Source organism: Mus caroli, unplaced genomic scaffold (genome assembly GCF_978045245.1).
Source record: "Mus caroli unplaced genomic scaffold, Mus_caroli_1 scaffold_10, whole genome shotgun sequence".
Taxonomy (NCBI): Eukaryota; Metazoa; Chordata; class Mammalia; order Rodentia; family Muridae; genus Mus; species Mus caroli.
Window position 1 is genome coordinate 24,634,514 of NW_028227265.1, and position 19,078 is coordinate 24,653,591.

The window sequence follows — 19,078 nt, forward strand, 5'->3', positions numbered from 1 at the left end:
GCTTGAGGTCCCAATACAAGTCAGACATCAGTCTCCACCCCCACCCCCCTACCCCCCGCAAAAGGAAGGGCTCTTCTCTGCCTAGCTACTCAGCCAAGGCTAAAAGACAGCCTCATCTCCCTTCTGTCTCCTGGTGTTTGAAATGTGAAATGTAAGGATCCTCACTGAATCCTTAATGTTTCAGTGGTCCAGTCTTCAACAAAGTGGATGAAGAAAAAGGACTTTGGCAAGCCAGGAATGAACTTTTGTACCCCAGGGGGCAAGTTGGTCACAGGTAGGATTCTGGGGTACCATCAGGGTCTAGTGAAATGAAGGATTCAGCCTCTCAGTGACAGAGGGAAAATACTTTGGGGGACATAGAAGTAAATAGAGTACAATTAGTCACCTTTGTAAAATGACATAAAGCATGAGAGTATAGCGATAACAGTAAGACAAGCAATGAAATCACAGGAGACGAGATAGTAGTAGTGCCTGGCAGATCCAGGAGGTCTCAGGGGGAAGATGTGCCTGCCCTCCCCCCCACATGGACATGCTCAGGGAACAGACATCTCCTTCTGTGGGACATTTCTGGACCCTCTGACACCATTTACACCTGCAATATTTATATTGTTATATTATTATAATCATATTTAAAGATTGAGAGCTATGATCCACAAATAAGAAAGCATATTGTATTTTTAGGTCTGGGTTACTTCACTTAATATGTTTTCTTGTTCCATTCATTTATCTGCATGCGATTTTACACCTGGTTAAAATTGCACATAAAATTACAGTAATAATGAGAATATTTAAAAAGTCCATGCCTCAGCCTCTGTAGTGCTGTGCTGGGATTACAGGAAAGTGCCACACCAAAATTGGAAGAAAATTAGATATGGGGGGGGGGCAGACAGAGTCAGAGAAAGAAACAGAAGGAGAAGCAGAGTGGAGAAAGACTGAGATGGAGAGAAACAAAGAGAGAGATGGAGGCAGAGACTAAAGGTCTCAGGAAAGTGGGAGTGATTGCAAACTCAAGCAGTCCTAGCAACTGAGGAGCAGAGGTTGGTGGGGCTTGAATGTAATGCCAGGCTGGAATACCCAAGGGCAAGAGCCCATGCCCAAGGAAAGAAAAATGCAAAATAATGGCAGCAATTAAAAAAAAGGAAAATCAAAGGTCCAGAAAAAATATCTACAACAAGACACAAGTACACATCCATTCAATGAAACCATACTAATGATGCCCAAGTCCCAGTGCAGGTAGGGATGTGCAGCAGCTGGCACCCCACATATGTCTGAATGGGTTAAAAGATGATACAGTCATTTCAGAAGATAGTTTGGCACCATATTTCTGAGAATGAGTTCTTTCCTTCTACTGTGTGGGTCCTGGGAATCAAACTCAGGTAATCAAGTTTGGTAACAAGTGTCTTTCCCCCATTGAGCCATCTGTTTAGCCTGCATAACCTTTCAAAGTTAAACATACACGTGGCTGTACCAATATTTTCATCAAAAGAATTGAAAGGCATTGGTCACATGATGTTATGTTTTAAGTCCATAAAATATTGTCTAGGAATGCATGGTGATGCTTGTCTGCACTTCCAGTACTCCAGGGACTGAGGTAAGAGCAGTGAATGGGACCCCAGACTGGGTTACATAGTGAGAGATTTCTCTCAAAAAACATTGCATCTCCTAACCAAAGCAGAGTCTTTTCATGGAAGTGACTCAGATGTGCAGCTGCTGAGAGGAGATTATATACCTGGATTAGAATTGCTTAATTTCATCTCAAGCATGTTCTGCTGGATGGCAGCTAAATACCAGTGGTTCTGCTTATAAGAGAAGACAGGAAGTGATACAGTGTTCCCAAGCCATCTTCAGGTGCAAAGTACAGCAACAGAAAGCAGAGCTTGGGGGCATGGAGGGATTCTCAGGGTGAATGAAAACTATGGGCTCAGTCACTGTGCCAGGGCTTAGCACTCCCCTCATCTGTGCCCTAGTGTCCAAAAGAGGCAACGCAGGTGCCTTCACTCTCATTCAAAGGTGGGATTTTTGTCCTGGGAAAACTGATGCCCAAGGAAGGCAAATTGGCCAGAGGTAGCAGATGAGAAATTCAAAGATCAATATGACAACAGGACACACTCTTTCAATGACAGATGCTTTGGGGGAACATAGGGTATGGTTTGGCATCATTGTAAACAACATAATATAAAAGAGGCCTTGAGTTGCTAGGGTTGAGAAGTTTAAGTGCAACAGTAACTTAAGAATGCTCCAAAACTTGGAATACCCAAGAACAATTCACAGACCACATGAAGCTCAAGAAGAAGGAAGACCAAAGTGTGGATGCTTCAGTTCTTTTTAGAAGGGGGAACAAAATACTCACAGGAAGAAATATTGAGACAAAGTGTGGAGCAGAGATTGGAGGAAAGGCCATCCAGAGACTGCCCCACTTGAGGATCCATCCCATATCCAGTCACCAAATCCAGACACTATTGTGGATGCCAAGAAGTGCTTGCTGACAGGAACCTGATATAGCAGTCTCCTGAGAGGCTCTGCCAGAGCCTGTCAACTACAGAGGCAGATGCTCACAGCCAACTATTGGACTGAGCATGGGATGTCCAATGGAGGAGTTAGAGAAAGGACTGAAGGAGCTAAAGGGGTTTGCAACCCCATAGGAAGAACAACAATATTAACCAACCAGACCCCCCAGAATTTCCAGGGACTAAACCACCAACCAAAGAGTTCACATGGAGGGACTTATGGCTCCAGCCACATATGTAGCAGAGGATGACCTTGTTGGGCATCAGTGGGAGGAGACGTTCTTGGTCCTGTGAAGGCTTGATGCCCCAGTGTAGGGGAATGCCAGGGCAGGGAGGTGGGAGTGGGTAGGTGGGAGAACACTTCATAGAATCAGAGGGAGGGGGAGGGGAGAGGGAGTTTTGGGGTGGACTGGGAAAGGGGATAATATTTGAAATTTAAATAAAGAACATATCCAATTAAAAAAAAGAATGAGGAGGATTTCTTTAAAACAAGAAGATATTCATGCACATGGTGAAGCCATCAGTCAAGGTTCCAGGGACAGGAATGTCTTCTGCTACACATGTCTGCACACCCATGAGACACACAATAGCAAAAGATCTTCACAGATGTTAGATGTTCATGCAAGTGTGAGTGTCATAGTGTCTACAAACACCCTGAGAATAAGAAAACAAACAAACAAACAAACAAACAAACAAACAAACATATTATTAGAGGGATCCCACCTAGGCCTTCTGGTCAACCCTACTCTTGGCCTTGCTTGAGGTATTTATGAACATGTCAATTCAGTTTCTTATAAAAATGGACAATTGCTACTTGGGAAGGAAATTGATGACATTTCCTCTCTAGGGACAATCTGCACAGAGGTTTTCAGAGGCTGTCATGCTCAGTGGTTACTGTCAGAGAGGTCTAGGAGCTGAGCGCTAAAAGCCTGTGTGACTCAAATTCATTTGTAGAAACATAATTCCCTATGTGTTGATATTAACAGTTGGGACCCTTAGAGGGCCCAGAGTGCTATAGTTTGTACATCCTACCTGGAGAGGATACAAGTGTAACCTTTGGGTCAAACAGCTAGTAGATCTGCTGCCAAACTGACCCTATATTTCTCAGTCTACAGAACTTCACGTATATTTTTGCTGTTTACAAATCATACACCTTATGATTTTTTGTTTGTTTATGAGATATAGGTCTTGCTGTGTTGCCCAAGCTAGTCTGGAACCCCTGGACTCAGGCAATATTTCCTTTCAGTTTCTGAGTATATGGGGGTCACAGAAACCTATCACAAGACCCGAGGCAGTTTGTGATCTGACTAGAACAGCAGCTTGAACTCAGGAAAACAATAGGACTTTGGATAATCAGGTTTGCTACTGGCCCCTTATAAAGATGTGGAAACATGGGACTTGCTGAGAGAAGGGTGTGGGGTTTTGATATAACCTACCCTGTATAGTCAACATTCCCCAAAGTTTCTGGGTCTTGGAGAAAAAAGACGATGGAGAGAAGATAACGGAAGAGAGTTAAATGGAGTTTAGTACTAAAGGAGTGTGAAAGAAGATGGGGGCACTTTGGTACTTACAAATCCACACTTACATGAGAGCCTTTCTGGAGTGGGTCTAATAAAAAGTTTGCCTAGCATTTTGAATAACGAATTACATGTAGAGAGTTGGTCATATATGTTGGAAAAATAGACAACTATAGAGGTTAGAAATGGTTGTGTGAATGTTGGAATTAATGCAGTCTTCTAAATGGGCCGTGAGAACCTTAGGCTAACCTTGACTTTACTGAAGTTCACATACCTTTCCTGGGCACTATACAGCCTTGATTTTATCATGATTTCCTTTTAGCTCTAGCATCTTCTGGGGAAGAGTCTTGGTCCAGAATGGCAGCCTCCTGGCCTTCAAGGCATGGGCCACAGAAGGGTGGATGTCCAGCTGCAGGTACAGATCATCTTGGTTTGATGCTGGCCAGTAGGGTAAATCCTCACTGTTGGGATTCCTATGGATATGCCAAACAGTATAGTAAAATGAAGGTCACTTTCATCTAAGGCCTGACCTCCCAAGGTAAGACAGGGCAGTGGACTAACAAGATGAGGGGACTGATAAACAACCTGATTTGGAAATACAAGTTTGATCCACTAGTTTCTACTCCCTGTGGGATAAGGTTACTTGGGCTGTGTTGTTTCTCCTCAGAGACAAGATGTAAAGAAAAGTACCCGAAATCAACCAAGTGGAAACAAGAACTATTCAAAGAATTAACTAAACAAGGAGCTGGTTCTTTGAGAAAATCAAGAAGATAGACAAACTCTTAGCCAGACTCACTAGAGGGCACAGGGACAGCATCCTAATTAGCAAAATCAGAAATGAAAAGGGAGACATAACAACAGATCCTGAAGAAATCCAAAACACCATCAGATCCTTCTACAAAAGGCTTTACTCAACAAAACTGGAAAACCTGGACGAAATGGACAAATTTCTAGACAGATACCAGGTACCAAAGTTAAATCAGGATCAAGTTAATGATCTAAACAGTCCCATATCCCCTAAAGAAATAGAAGCAGTCATTAATAGTCTCCCAGCCAAAAAAAGCCCAGGACCACATGGGTTTAGTACAGAGTTCTATCAGACCTTCAAAGAAGATCTAATTTCAGTTCTGCACAAACTATTCCACAAAATAGAAGTAGAAGGTACTCTACCCAACTCATCCTACGAAGCCACAATTACTCTGATACCTAAACCACAGAAAGATCCAAAAAAGATAGAGAACTTCAGACCAATTTCCCTTATGAATATCAATGCAAAAATACTCAATAAAATTCTCACTAACCGAATCCAAGAACACATTAAAACAATCATCCATCCTGACCAAGTAGGTTTTATTCCAGGGATGCAGGGATGGTTTAATATATTGAAATCCATCAAGGTAATCCATTATATAAACAAACTCAAAGACAAAAACCACATGATCATCTCCTTAGATGCAGAGAAAGCATTTGACAAAATCCAACACCCATTCATGATAAAAGTCTTGGAAAGATCAGGAATTCAAGGCCCATACCTAACCATGATAAAAGCAATGTACAGCAATCCAGTAGCCAACATCAAAGTAAATGGTGAGAAGCTGGAAGAAATCTCACTAAAATCAGGGACTAGACAAGGCTGCCCACTCTCTCCCTACCTATTCAACATAGTACTTGAAGTCCTAGCCAGAGCAATTAGACAACAAAAGCAGATCAAGGGGATACAAATTGGAAAGGGAGAAGTCAAAATATCACTTTTTGCAGATGATATGATTGTATATATAAGTGACCCTAAAAATTCCACCAGAGAACTCCTAAACCTGATAAACAGCTTCAATGAAGTAGCTGGATATAAAATTAACTCAAACAAGTCAATGGCCTTTCTCTACACAAAGAATAAACAAGCTGAGAAAGAAATTAGGGAAACAACACCCTTCTCAATAGTCACAAATAATATAAAATACCTTGGCATGACTCTAACTAAGGAAGTGAAAGATCTGTATGATAAGAACTTTAAGTTTCTGAAGAAAGAAATTAAAGAAGATCTCAGAAGATGGAAAGATCTCCCATGCTCATGGATTGGCAGGATCAATATAGTAAAAATTACTATCTTGCCAAAAGCAATCTACAGATTCAATGCAATCCCCATCAAAATTCCAACTCAATTCTTCAACAAATTAGAAAGAGCAATCTGCAAATTCATCTGGAATGACAAAAAAACCTAGGATAGCAAAAACTCTCCTCAAGGATAAAAGAACCTCTGGTGGAATCACCATGCATGACCTAAATAAAGCTTTACTACAGATCAATTGTGATAAAAACTGCATGGTACTGGTATAGCGACAGACAAGTAGACCAATGGAATAGAATTGAAGACCCAGAGATGAACCCACACACCTATGGTCACTTGATCTTTGACAAGGGAGCTAAAACCATCCAGTGGAAGAAAGACAGCATTTTCAACAAATGGTGCTGGCACAACTGGTGGTTATCTTGTAGAAGAATGCAAATTGATCCATTCCTATCTCCTGTACTAAGGTCAAATCTAAGTGGATCAAGGAGCTCCACATAAAACCAGAGACACTGAAACTTATAGAGGAGAAAGTGGGGAAAAGCCTTGAAGATATGGGCACAGGGGGAAAATTCCTGAATAGAACAGCAATGGCTTGTGCTGTAAGATCAAAAATCGAAAAATGGGACCTCATGAAACTGCAAAGCTTCTGTAAGGCAAAAGACACCATCAATAAGACAAAAAGGTCACCAACAGATTGGGAAAGGATCTTTGCCTATCCTAAATCAGATAGGGGACTAATGTCCAATATATATATAAAGAACTCAAGAAGGTGGACTCCAGAAAATCTAATAACCCCATTAAAAATGGGGGTCAGAGCTAAACAAAGAATTCTCACCTGAGGAATACTGAATGGCTGAGAAGCACCTGCTAAAAAGTTCAGCATCCTTAATCATCAGGGAAATGCAAATCAAAACAACCCTGAGATTCCATCTCACACCAGTCAGAATGACTAAGATCAAAAATTCAGGTGACAGCAGATGCTGTTGAGGATGTAGAGAAAGAGGAACACTTCTCCATTGTTCGTGGGATTGCAAGCTTGTACAACCACTCTGGAAATCAGTCTGGTGGTTCCTCAGAAAATTGGACATAGTACTACCGGAGGATCCAGCAATACCTCTTCTGGGCATATATCCAGAAGATGTTCCAACTGGTAAGAAAGACACATGCTCCACTATGTTCATAGCAGCCTTATTTATAATAGCCAGAAGCTGGAAGAACCCAGATGCCCCTCAACAGAGGAATGGATACAAAAAATGTGGTACATTTACACAATGGAGTACTACTCAGCTATTAAAAAGAATGAATTCATGAAATTCCTAGGCAGATGGTTGGACCTGGAGGGCATCATCCTGAGTGAGGTAACTCAATCACAAAAGAACTCAAATGATATGTTCTTACTGATAAGTGGATATTAGCCCAGAAACTTAAAATACCCAAGATATAAGATACAATTTGCAAAACATATGAAACTCAAGAAGAACGAAGACCAAAGTGTGGACACTTTGCCCCTTCTTAGAATTGGGAACAAAACACCCATTGAAGGAGTTACAGAGACAAAGTTTGGAGCTGAGACAAAAGGATGGACCATCTAGAGACTGCCACATCCAGGGATCCATCCCATAATCAGTCTCCAAACACTGACACCATTGCATACACTAGCAAGATTTTGCTGAAAGGACCCAGATATAGTTGTCTCTTGTGAGGCTATGCCGTGGCCTAGTAAACACAGAAGTGGATGCTCACAGTAAGCTATTGGATGGATCACAGGGTCCCCAATGGTATAGCTAGAGAAAGTACCCAAGGAGCTAAAGGGATCTGCAACCCTATAGGTGGAACAACAATATGAACTAACCAGTACCCCTGAGCTCTTTTCTCTAGCTACATATGCATTAAAAGATGGCCTAGTGGGCCATCCCTGGAAAGAGAGGCCCATTGGTCATGCAAACTTTATATGCCCCAGTACAGGGGAATGCCAGGGCCAAGAAGTGGGAGTGGGTGGGTAGCAGAGTGAGGGGGTGAGCATATGGGGGACTTTTGGGATAACATTGGAAATGTAAATGAGGAAAATACCTCATAAAACATATTAAAAAAGAAAAGTACCTCAGTACTGTGATCCATCCACAGGTCATTGTGAGATGTCCAGTAACCAACACCTACAAAGTGTCTATTTCACTGTGCCTTGGGTACAGAGAATTCTAACCCACGAGAAAGGATCCCTGAATGCTAATGAGACCATCAATCACTAATGGATCCCTACATGAAGACCCAAGCTTTAGGAGATTGAGAGAAGATCATCCTCTCACCCATATCGTGCAAAGTTGGCCCAGTACTTCATCATCCTCCTGCTCAGCAGCTTCTCCTCCACAGTGAAGCCAACTGCAGGGAGAAGACAAGGGTCCAGATGCCAGCCATTTAGTACAAAGTCATGCTTCAGACTCACCATGCCAGCTGTACCCTAAAACTGAACTCTAGGCTTCGTTCCCTCCCTCCTTTAGCACCCAGCATCCAAGGTCCATTTAGCCCCCTAAGTAAATTCCCTCAGGCTTATTCCTGATCCAGTGGATCCTCATTTTCTCTAACACAAGCTAAACTAAGAAAGACCCAGACCTAGTGCAAGTTTTGAGCTGTGAGATGGTACACACTTGATCCTGTTGGTCTGAGAGCCTTGGACTCCTAAATTGGGCTCGAGGCTCAGACATCCTTCAGGTACAAATTTGGTTCAACATCCTGTTCATGGAAAATAAGAAAGACTCACATTTGAGGCCCCAGAAGAAGGATCCAAAGATAAGGTAAAGCTCATCACCGTGGTCAGCCTTAACATGCCACGGCCTGAAGTACTTGAGTAAACTGGACCTATGCTGGAACTCATAGAAGTAGACAGGAGCATGGGAACCTGAGGGCAGGAATACATGGGGACAGAAGCGAATCTTGGTATCAAGTTATCTGGACTCAAAACAGTTGAATGTGGTGCCCCATCCTGTAGCACTGGCTGTGGGGAAGCCCACTGTTAAATAATGACTCTGCCCTCCCTGAGGGAACAAGTCACAGATACCCCTCAGCTGTTTCCTCGTCTGTACACAAATAAGATGTCACCATCTTCTACTCAATATAAGGATAAAGACTCTTAGGGTCTGGATCCAGAGATCTGATCTAGACCTGGGTCAAGACTAGACACTACAGGGCGTGCCTGGGACCCACAGCTCTGCGCTTCCTCCCTCAACCTTGTTACAGATTACTCACGCTGAAAACGTGCTACTTGGAGTGCAGGGATTATGATTAAGAAGTCCCCTATCATCTCTCTGAACTGCATTTGGAGGGTCCAGGGGTCCTCAGTGTCTCTTAAGTACTCTTCTATTAGCAGGTCACCACACTCAGAAGGCAGCATCTACAGCATTGTGATGAGAAAAAAATGAGCTTGGGTCGGGGAATGCCATTGAGGTCTATTATAGGGGGAATGCTCTGAGTGACTTCAATCAGCTGACCCTCTCTAACCTCCCATTTCTAGGGATGCTTTCTGGGCAGGATATTGAGAGGTCCTCTCAATGGAGGCAGGTCTCAAAGATTCTCACCATTTGCTCTGTTGTGATCTTCATAATAGCCTTCAAGTTATTTCTATTTATTTTCCTTATTGTCTGAGAAAATTTGAAGATCTAGGGTGTGGAGAATATTTTGAGTTTGAATTAGGCTAGATATGGATCAAAGAGTCTCTGAGTTCTCATTACCCATATTATAACACATAGGACACATAGGACATTATATCTGGACCTTACCTTAGGGATAATCCAGCCATACTCATCATTGTTGACACCAATAATGCTGGGGACAGGGTGAAAGTCAGCAGAGGCCAGCAACTTCTTGGGATGTCTGGGTAGGAATTTCCCATCCACCACAGCAGGCATAAACCTGAAGGCCTGCGGGGGACATTCAAGGTTAGTTTTGAAGATCTATCATTTATTCATATATATATATATATATATATATATATATATGAATGTATGTATTTGAGACAGCTGGGTGTTTATTATTTCCCCATTTCCTAATTTGTCTCAGGAGCATCATTCATACCACACCTCTCCCATCTCATCCCTGAAAAGACCCTACGTTTAGGCCCTACTACATACACGACTCTATGAGGCAAGCTGCACCTTTCATTTTGCACCCAGGATTAGAAGAATGCCAAGCCATGCAGATAAAAGAATTTGTCCAGAGTAGTGAGGACTTCCATTCACACACCCTATTGCTTATCATCTTCCCAGACACACAATTCTGCCAACCTTGCTCATGGCCAGAATTTCTGCTTCACTCTTGCCTCGAAGGCAGCGCACCAGGTCTTCTGAGTTTGAAGTTTCACAACCAGATAGATTTGCCACCTTCTGTAATGGGAGTTGGCATGAGAGAGGAGTATCTTTCCAGTCCCAAGTGGGTGATTGTCCCTAAATATAACATCTTGTTGTGTGTTATATACAGATTACAATAGAGCGTAAAATTGTTCCTATTTTCCTGTTGCTCAGAGTTGACAGCTAAGAAAGGGATCATCCTGTCTGCCCCCCCCCCCGTGTATGTGTGTGTTCCTGTGTAACAATGGGTATTGTGTACGACATTTTGCCTGTGAAAGTCAGAGGACAACCTCGGATACCATTTGTCATCTTCCTCCTTATTTGAGACAGGTTCTCTTCTCTTGTTTGTTGCTGCCCACACCAATGTAGTTGACCATTAACCTTTAGAGCACCCCTGTCTCTGCAATTTACTTTACCATAGAAACACTTGGATTGCACATAAGTAGTGGCCTTATGTGGTTTCTGGGGATTTGACCTCTGGACTGCATGCTGCCACAGTAGGCTCTCTCATCTACTGAATCATCTCCCAAACCCATGCATCCTTGTTTTGGCCAATAATTAAAGCCACTGGGAGGAGCTTTGCAAGCCACGTATGTATTCAGCATGTGTGGAGTAGAGGGAAGTAGAACCTCATCCTTGAACCTCTTAGGAATTATTGGAAAGAGGCTATTTCTCATGGTCCTTGTTTCCCCACTGAACAGAGTACTAGAGTATATGAGGCTGAGGGCTATGGCAAAGTCAGGGCTGGGGTGACAGTGCACTTACTGTGAAGATCATCTCAGGGGAGTCAGGTATAAAGGTAGGCAGCAGGGCCACCCCACTCTCCATGATGGCTCTATGGAAGAGTCCTTGGGACACGGGGGACAAGACATGGAAAGACACACTTGTGCCACCTGCTGACTGGCCAAAAAGTGTGACAGAATGAGGGTTGCCTCCAAAGTTGGCAATGTTCTGCTGGACCCAGTGTAGGGCTGCTGTTTGGTCTAAGAATCCCCAGTTGCCTCTGGCCTGCTCATCTCCAGTGCTGAGAAATGAAAGGGACAGGGATCAAAAGGCTGTCTAGGTTCTGCTCAGCCCCTCTTCTCCAGCCCAGACATGCTCACCTGTAAAAGCCCGGGATTCCCAGGCGGTACTGAGTAACCACCACCACTACATCCTCAGTGGCTGCCAGCACGGATCCATCATACATGGAAGCCATGCCTGCAACCAGTCCACCACCGTGGAGCCATACCATCACCTGGAAAAGTCAAGAGATGCCAGGAGGCTTCTTTACAATGCATGCTCAGTTAGAACTGCCTCCTAGATTATTAGCTGCTGTGTATCTCTGCAGATAAAGACCTACACAGGACTCCTCAGCATCCTAGACCCGGGCCACAGATGAGGAACTAAAGTCCCATTAGCATATTTTCAAACTCCACTGTGGCATCAGGAATCTTGTAGCCTGGATTAATGGATGTAAATCCAGAGTGATGTCGCCATCACTCTCAGACTCCTCAAGAGTGTGGAGAAGGATAGCTCCGCAAGTACTTTTTTCCTGATTATGAATCAAAAGGCTCACCATCTTTCATTAAGTACAACCAATATCCCAAAGCTAGAAATTTGGCTTATCTTAGGGTTCAGCCCTTGGATACCTGACTGGGTCTCTAGGGCTCAAGTTTGTAGTGTGTGTCCTTAGTTAATCCATAATCGAACTCTCAGGAATTAAGTTGTTCTGCATGGCCATGAAACAAAGCAAGAAACAAAAAATCCAAACCTTCTTGGACCCACTAGGGGTAAGGCTTCTCTTCCATCAGTGTCTACACTACGTTGCCCCCACCCAGTTGACCATGGCCCAGTTCTCACAGGCAAGTTAGAGCCCTCATGGGCGTGGGCTGGTGCGTAGATGTTGAGATACAGACAGTCCTCAGACATAGAGAAGGGAGGCAGGATCATCTTTATTATCTTCAGACCCTCTAAATTCACTATATCATCATTTTGTAGGCACCTGTTGACAATGACAGACACTGATACCAAGGAATGAAGGAATGTTTAGTGATCCAAACCTGTGTGTCCTAGTAATGTCAGAAGATACACCCATAAAGTCTCACGAACAGTAAGGTGTAAACCTGACCTGAATAATAATGACATACATAGACACACAGAAGTAGATAGGTAAAGAACATGAGGCCTCAACCCTACACAGAGCTAGAGGTAAATAAGGAATATTCAGAGTGGGAGGAAAATCTTCTCTAAGAAAGAACACTTTTATAGGTTATCTAATACTAAATGACTGGCCATAACACACACATAAACACACACACACATACATACACACACACACTATTAAACAGACTAAGCAGGTTATATTTAGAAATATGTGTATGTGTATACATATATGCATGTAACAAGAATCAATGACAAGAGGCTATGAATTTGAGAGAGCATGAAGGGATATATGAGAGGGCTTGGAGGGAGGAAAACAAAGGGAGAAATGATGTACTTATATTATAACCTCAAAAATTAAAAGAAAAGAAAAAAAGTAGACCCTTAGGATTTTCTTCTAGTCACCCCCAAAACCTCCTCTAACACAGGCTTCCTCTCTACAATCTCATATCAAGGTAAGGGTCACTGGCTCTGTGGAGGCTGAGAGGAGTCCAGATTTCCAGTTGAGTGGGGGCAACCTTCATGAGATTGGAACTTTGAGACGTCTTAGATTCTCTGTGGAAATGAGTAACTGCCGGCAGTGCTGTTCACCCCCTCTCCTTGTACGATTTATTTAGAATCACATGGGAAGAGAGTCTCAAGGACAGACTATCTAATATCATGTTGGCCTGTGGGGATTATCTTGCTTACATAAACCAAAGTGGGAATACTTGTTTATGGTGGGTGTCACCATTCCCTAGCACGGGACTTCGGAACTGAGTAAGCAATCGACTATCAGCAAGCAATCATGCATTCTTTGCTCTCTTTTCCCAGTTGCAAACGTGATGTGACCAGCTTTCCTTACTGTGACCTCTCCTAAAGTCCCCCCGCCCCCCCCCCCCCCATGATGGTTGTAACCTGGAACTGTGACATGTAGTGACTTCTTCCTTCCCTAAGCTGCTTTTGTCAGGGTACTTTTATTACAGCAACAGCAAATGAAAGTCAGGTATCTGGATATTTGGGTGCTGTTTCCGCAATGGGGCTGTAGGAATGAATGGACAATGCTGTACTGTAGGGAATAAGAAATCCTTCATCCCATGTCCTGACTCTCAGGGAATCTCTTTTTCCTATATATTCTCCAGTGGAAGCTTTCATCCATGTTCCTTGGACAATGGCATTTAATATTCTGGGTTGCCACGGTGACTCTGCAGGATACTCATTACTGCTGCTCTCCCAAGGGACTTGTAGTGCGTGACACCAGAATCTGGGCCCCTTCACTTGACGTAATCTGATTCTGGGATGAATTTAGATATGTTTTCCACTGTAGCACTGGGAGCTAACTCCCTTTATGTACCAAGCTCTAACCCAGTAGTCTGACACAGTTGTTCCATTCTAATCCTTAGCATATGCATCAGAAAAATGCATGGAAGATGTCCCTCATCACAGGCAGAGAACTGCTCTGTAGCCAAGAGGGAGGAGACACTTCCGCGTGGCCTAGATGTTGGAACATATTTTCACCCCAGTACCAGAAACCCTATGGGTCCAGAACTTACATGGCTGGCTGTGAGGTCCCATCTCTCACACCACTCCATGGCTCAGGGGCCTCAGGAGGTGCAAAGCGCAGTGGTCCTACAGGAGGCTTGGCAAAGGGGATTCCCAGGAAGTTATGGGCTCCAGCTTTGATGTCTATCAAGTGGACAAACTTGCCTCGGACCTGTCCATTATGTGTGTTTCTGATGGGGCTGGCCTCTGATGAGTCGAGGTCTGTTGGCAAGATATCATCTGGGTTAGTTTTCTGGAATCAATTGCCTGGGTAAGTCGTGGGAGTTCCCATTTCGTTGTTACCAGAGCTCACTGAAAGGGAAGCCAGGGTCCCTCAATTCAGCTGTAACAGCTCCCCTATGCCCCAGGCACAGGAACCTTTCCTAGTACCCCTTTGAAGGGGTGTCACAACATTTCTCTGGCCAAAGAGGTCACACACTCAGAGACATTTCGCAGCCCGGAGGTGTTATTGTTATGATTACCCAAAGTTAGGAACAGTCACAGCCACACACAGATGTGGGAAATGCCCCTTTTGCTTTTCTCCTGACCTTCAGGTCCAGCTCCTTGGAGCCCTTCACACTGGGCTGGCTCCTCAGCAGGCAGTAGTCCTCGACAGCTCTGACCCCCGGTGTGCTATGGCGCCCACTCTATGAATTTTAGTGGGTGCATTGGGTGGCTCACATTCCTCACGCTTTCATCTGTCACCTGGATGAGCTCCTCCCTCCGTGGTGCCTTCTTCCCACAAGCTCAGCCTCTGACTGACCTGGGCTGCTCTGACCCTGCTCCCCACCACCCCACTTAGGGAGTCTCACCCTTCACATGGAGGAGGAGAACCAGGAGCCCACAGGTCGCAGCATCCAGCCATCCAGGAAGTCTGCGCACTGGCATGATCGGCTCCCAGGCCTGAATCTGTTCGTCAAGAACTGAAAGCAGAATATATAGGCCTTGCCCAGACAGGACCAAAAGGAATGTAGGTGGGAGAGTCCCTGGGGTGGGGCAAAGTTTTTTTCTTCCTGACAACTAAACGCAGAAATGACAGGAGACAATCAGTGACCAGCTGTAGGAAAACACACCTCTGCAGTTTCTGCTCCTTGGCCTCTTGGGGAGGCACAAATGTCTTCTGTGCTCCACAGTTCTTCTGAGATATCAGGAGCTCTGTCTTCAAACCCAGATCCACCATGACCACTGTTCTTGTGCTCACTGGCAGAGGTCAGTGCTGTTGCAGAGGTCAGGGGACAAAACAACGCTGTAACAGGAGAAATCGGGGGTGAGCTGCTTCTATGAGTAGGCAAATATGGAAGATGCTATAGATGGATAGAAGCTCAATGGCTGGAGCAAGCTCAATGGCTGGAGCTCAGAACACCATGACCATTACAGTGATCTTAGGACTTCCATGGACTGCTCCCAGAAATCCTGGCTATGTCATCGAAACACTGGAATGTTGGCACTTCTTAGTCACATTCATTCCATCTCTATACTGTGTCTCCTCTGGTGGCTAGCTCCTGCACAGATCAACACACAGTCCTTTATCTACTTGGGAAACACTTTTTAAACCGTTTTCTTATTGTTTGTTTGTTCATTTAAATTGTGTGTGTGTGTGTGTATGTAGGTGCGTGAGTACTCACATGCCATGACATGAATGTGAAGGTCACAAGGTAAGTTCTGGGAGTCAGTTCTCTCATTCCATCATGTCGACTTGGGGGATCCAACTCAGATCTTCAGGCTTTGTTGGAAGTCTCTTTACCCATGTAGGCACCTGGCCACCCATCACCTCTACTTGACAACAAGTGACATTTCATGGGTGCACTCATGGCTCCAGTAGTGAGGAGAGTCTGGGCTCTCAGAGCCTATGAAGAAGCTGGAGACACAGGCTTCTAAACAGTTTCAGAATCTTAGAGAACCCTGGTGAGATACATCCGTGATTACAGGATAAGGAGTTCCCACCTAGCTTGGTTTGATTTTCAGGAGGAGGTGGTGCAGAGATCCATACCAGACAGCCTTGAGTTCCCTCTGAGAACTGACTTTGGCTCTCACTTTCCAGACCCCAACAGTTTAGGGATTCACAGTTGGGCATGGCAGGACTTCTTTCTTTGGTTCTTTTCTGGCTTCTCTGACATGAAACAGTCATGACTTCCCCTGCCTCCTTCCAATCTGCAAGTCCTGCTTTTGATTCAATATTATCCTTACAATGCACTCTTGTTCAATCTGTGGTTTCAGCCCTTCCTGCCAGATGCTTTCCCTTCTTCAGTTCTATAACCAAATGAAATGCTTGGTCATGGGGTCCCGAGAAGTCCCCAGTTTTTCTAAGATCGAGGTCAAGGAACCAACTTTTTATGCCTCCTGGGACATCCTGGTACTTCTTAATCCCAGACCATTTTAACTCAGTTTAGAAAAATCCATATGCACTGCCTCTTACAGTACCGCCATTCAGAGACCCAGTGTTAATGATGGCTAAGACCATAGTAAAGATATGGAATAAAGATGGCATTGGAGGGAAGCAGAATTGAGAAGCGAGCAAGAAATAAAGAGAGAGAGAGAGAGAGAGAGAGAGAGAGAGAGAGAGAGAGAGAGAGAGGGAGAGAGAAACAGAGTCTCAAAAATTCATCATAACACATGCAATGATACATCATCCATACCCATTCAGTTGAATCAGAGGTAATTCCCATTGGGCCAAGTGCTGGCTAGGATTGGGAGCCATGTATCTCCTCATACATGGCTGGGGAAGATGTGAAATGATATAGTCACTATAGGAAACAGTTTGACAGTTTCTTTAGAAGTTAAACACACCTATCCTATCTACTCCCAAGTCTTTAACCCAAAGAAAAGAAGGCAGCAATCACACACACACACACACACACACACACACACACACACACACACACACACTAAAACAGATTGAAAAAGTTCATAAAAGACTCCTAGTTCATGACAGAACTTCCAGGGCTCTGATGTTTCCAAATTATATGCAATTGCCAAACTTTAGCATTAGAAAGTTGTTGCCTAGGAGCAGAGACTAAGTAATGATTTACATAGAGGATCTGAAGAAAACTTTTTCTCATAAAAGAAGTAGTCTTATAGCTCCTATTTTTAGGCAAAATGTGCCCATCTATGCTGGAAAATGGGCAAATTTGGTTGCATAGAAATCATTAAACAAACAAACAAAAAATAGTATAGCTACTGAAATTCTAAAGGCCATTTTGTGAAGTGTCTGTATGTCCAGAGAAATGGGAACCTCACAGATGCATGTGTGCAACAGGAGCTCAGTAACGGCTCGAGTTCCCAGTACAAGTATCAGCCTCAGTTCTTCTGCACTCAAAGGAAGGGTTCTTCTCTGCTCAGCTACTGAGCCAAGGCTAAAGGATATTTTCGGTTCTTTTCTGTCCCCTGGTGTTCAGAGAGAGGAATACAAGAAGCATCACTTGGATGATGGTGTACTGTGGTTGGTCTTCAGTAAAGTGAATTGAAAAAGGAGGACTTTTCCAACCTAAGAAAATTGTACCCCAGTGGGGCAAGGTGAGCACAAGTAGAGATATAAGGCAGTGCCAGGGTCTAGAGAATAAAGAACCAACCTCTTAATGATGGAAGGAAAAAGCTTCGGAAGAACCCAGGAGTAAATGGAATACATTTTTGTAACCTTTGCAAAGAGACATAAAGCATGAGAGTTTAGGGACAACACTAAGGTAAGAATAAAAAGGGAATCACAGGAGATAAAATAGTTGTCATGCCAGAAGGACCCAGGAGGGCTCCCGGGACAGATGTGCCCCTCCACACGTGGACATGCTCAGAGGTCAAACAGGGATCTCTGGTATGGGACGTTTCTGGACCTTCTGATACCACACCCCACTTCTAGGACACACCTGACAGACACATAGTTCCCAGATGTCCTAAGCATGCAAATGTGAATATCATAGCATTTCCTGACTGTGATAATGAGAACAAACTTTAGCAGACAGGAACACAGACTCAGATAGAGACACAAGACTTACAGACAGATTGATGGACACACACACACATACACATTTCAGTTCTGAAGGACTAATGAAGATGTCCAGACCCACTTCTCTTTGAAAAAAAATTGTGCCACTCACCACTTGGGAAAGGTACAGATGAATGAGTTGATTATCTTGAATGCCAAGTTGCATTATATGTTGAAACCCAATCTATAATGTAGTAAAATTAAGAGTTGGAGCTGTTAGGAAGTTATCAAATCATGAGCACCATTGTTTATCTCTTATATTTTATGAGAACATAAGGTAAAATCTTCAGTCCAGAGAGCTATCCTTGTTACACAGCAAGTCTTCTAACATCTTGACTCTAGGACTTCTTTGTCTTTAAAACTGAACGTATTTTATCTGTTTATAAGCTATATAGTATATGACACACACACATATAAAATATACATATACGTGTGGTATATATCTTATCCCATAAGACATATATACTCATTTACATATATAATATGTATTACTGAGATGCAGTGCCCATGTATCAAGGTGGTTATTCTTGAAATACTGAAATATTCTTGAAATATTCATGCAATCCTCCCGTCTCTGCCTTCCATATAACTGGGACAAAAGCATCAGCCACAACATCTAATGTGCAGTTTGTGATGATTTTATTATAATCACTGTATTAGGCAGGGATCCCTACACTAACAAGACTGATGGAGTATACATATGCTATGGAAGGGGATTTACTAGAATAGCCTAAGGGCCTGGGTACTCTAACAATGGCCACATGAAGCCTGAAGACCGTAAGAACCCCAGTTTCTGCTCAGTTTACCAATCTCAATGCTTTCACAGTTCCAATCTGGTATGGAAGGCCTGGAAGCTTCCTAGTGAGTTGCTGGTCTTCATCTCATAATAATGGCTGAAGGCAGCAGCAACAACAGAGATGGACACACTAAAAAAAGTAAGCAAGCTTGAAACATTGGTTTTTAAATATCTCCTTATATCTAGGACACAGTCAAAAAGATGGCATATACTA

At 43.6% G+C, this 19,078-nt stretch overlaps 1 protein-coding gene across 5 annotated transcripts; it reads right to left on the reverse strand.

The window, feature by feature from the left end:
- Positions 1–4,310: 4,310 nt before the first annotated feature.
- On the reverse strand, positions 4,311–14,980 carry LOC147002351 (pyrethroid hydrolase Ces2e-like). Of its 5 annotated transcripts, none has more exons than XM_085843656.1 (13): positions 14,905–14,980; positions 14,798–14,813; positions 14,104–14,292; positions 12,272–12,413; positions 11,533–11,666; positions 11,195–11,453; positions 10,367–10,465; positions 9,863–10,003; positions 9,662–9,742; positions 9,333–9,477; positions 8,848–8,985; positions 8,396–8,468; positions 4,311–4,497 (listed from the first exon to the last, which is right to left on the reverse strand). In XM_085843656.1, the coding sequence occupies exons 1-13, from the start codon at positions 14,978–14,980 to the stop codon at positions 4,311–4,313; spliced, it is 1,680 nt and encodes a 559-aa protein (XP_085699782.1). The 5 variants fall into 5 exon arrangements, with proteins under 5 accessions (XP_085699782.1, XP_085699783.1, XP_021025128.1 ...); XM_085843657.1 differs by having other exon boundaries at positions 9,662–9,724; positions 9,845–10,003; XM_021169469.1 differs by lacking the exon at positions 14,798–14,813 and having other exon boundaries at positions 14,104–14,314.
- Positions 14,981–19,078: the final 4,098 nt, after the last annotated feature.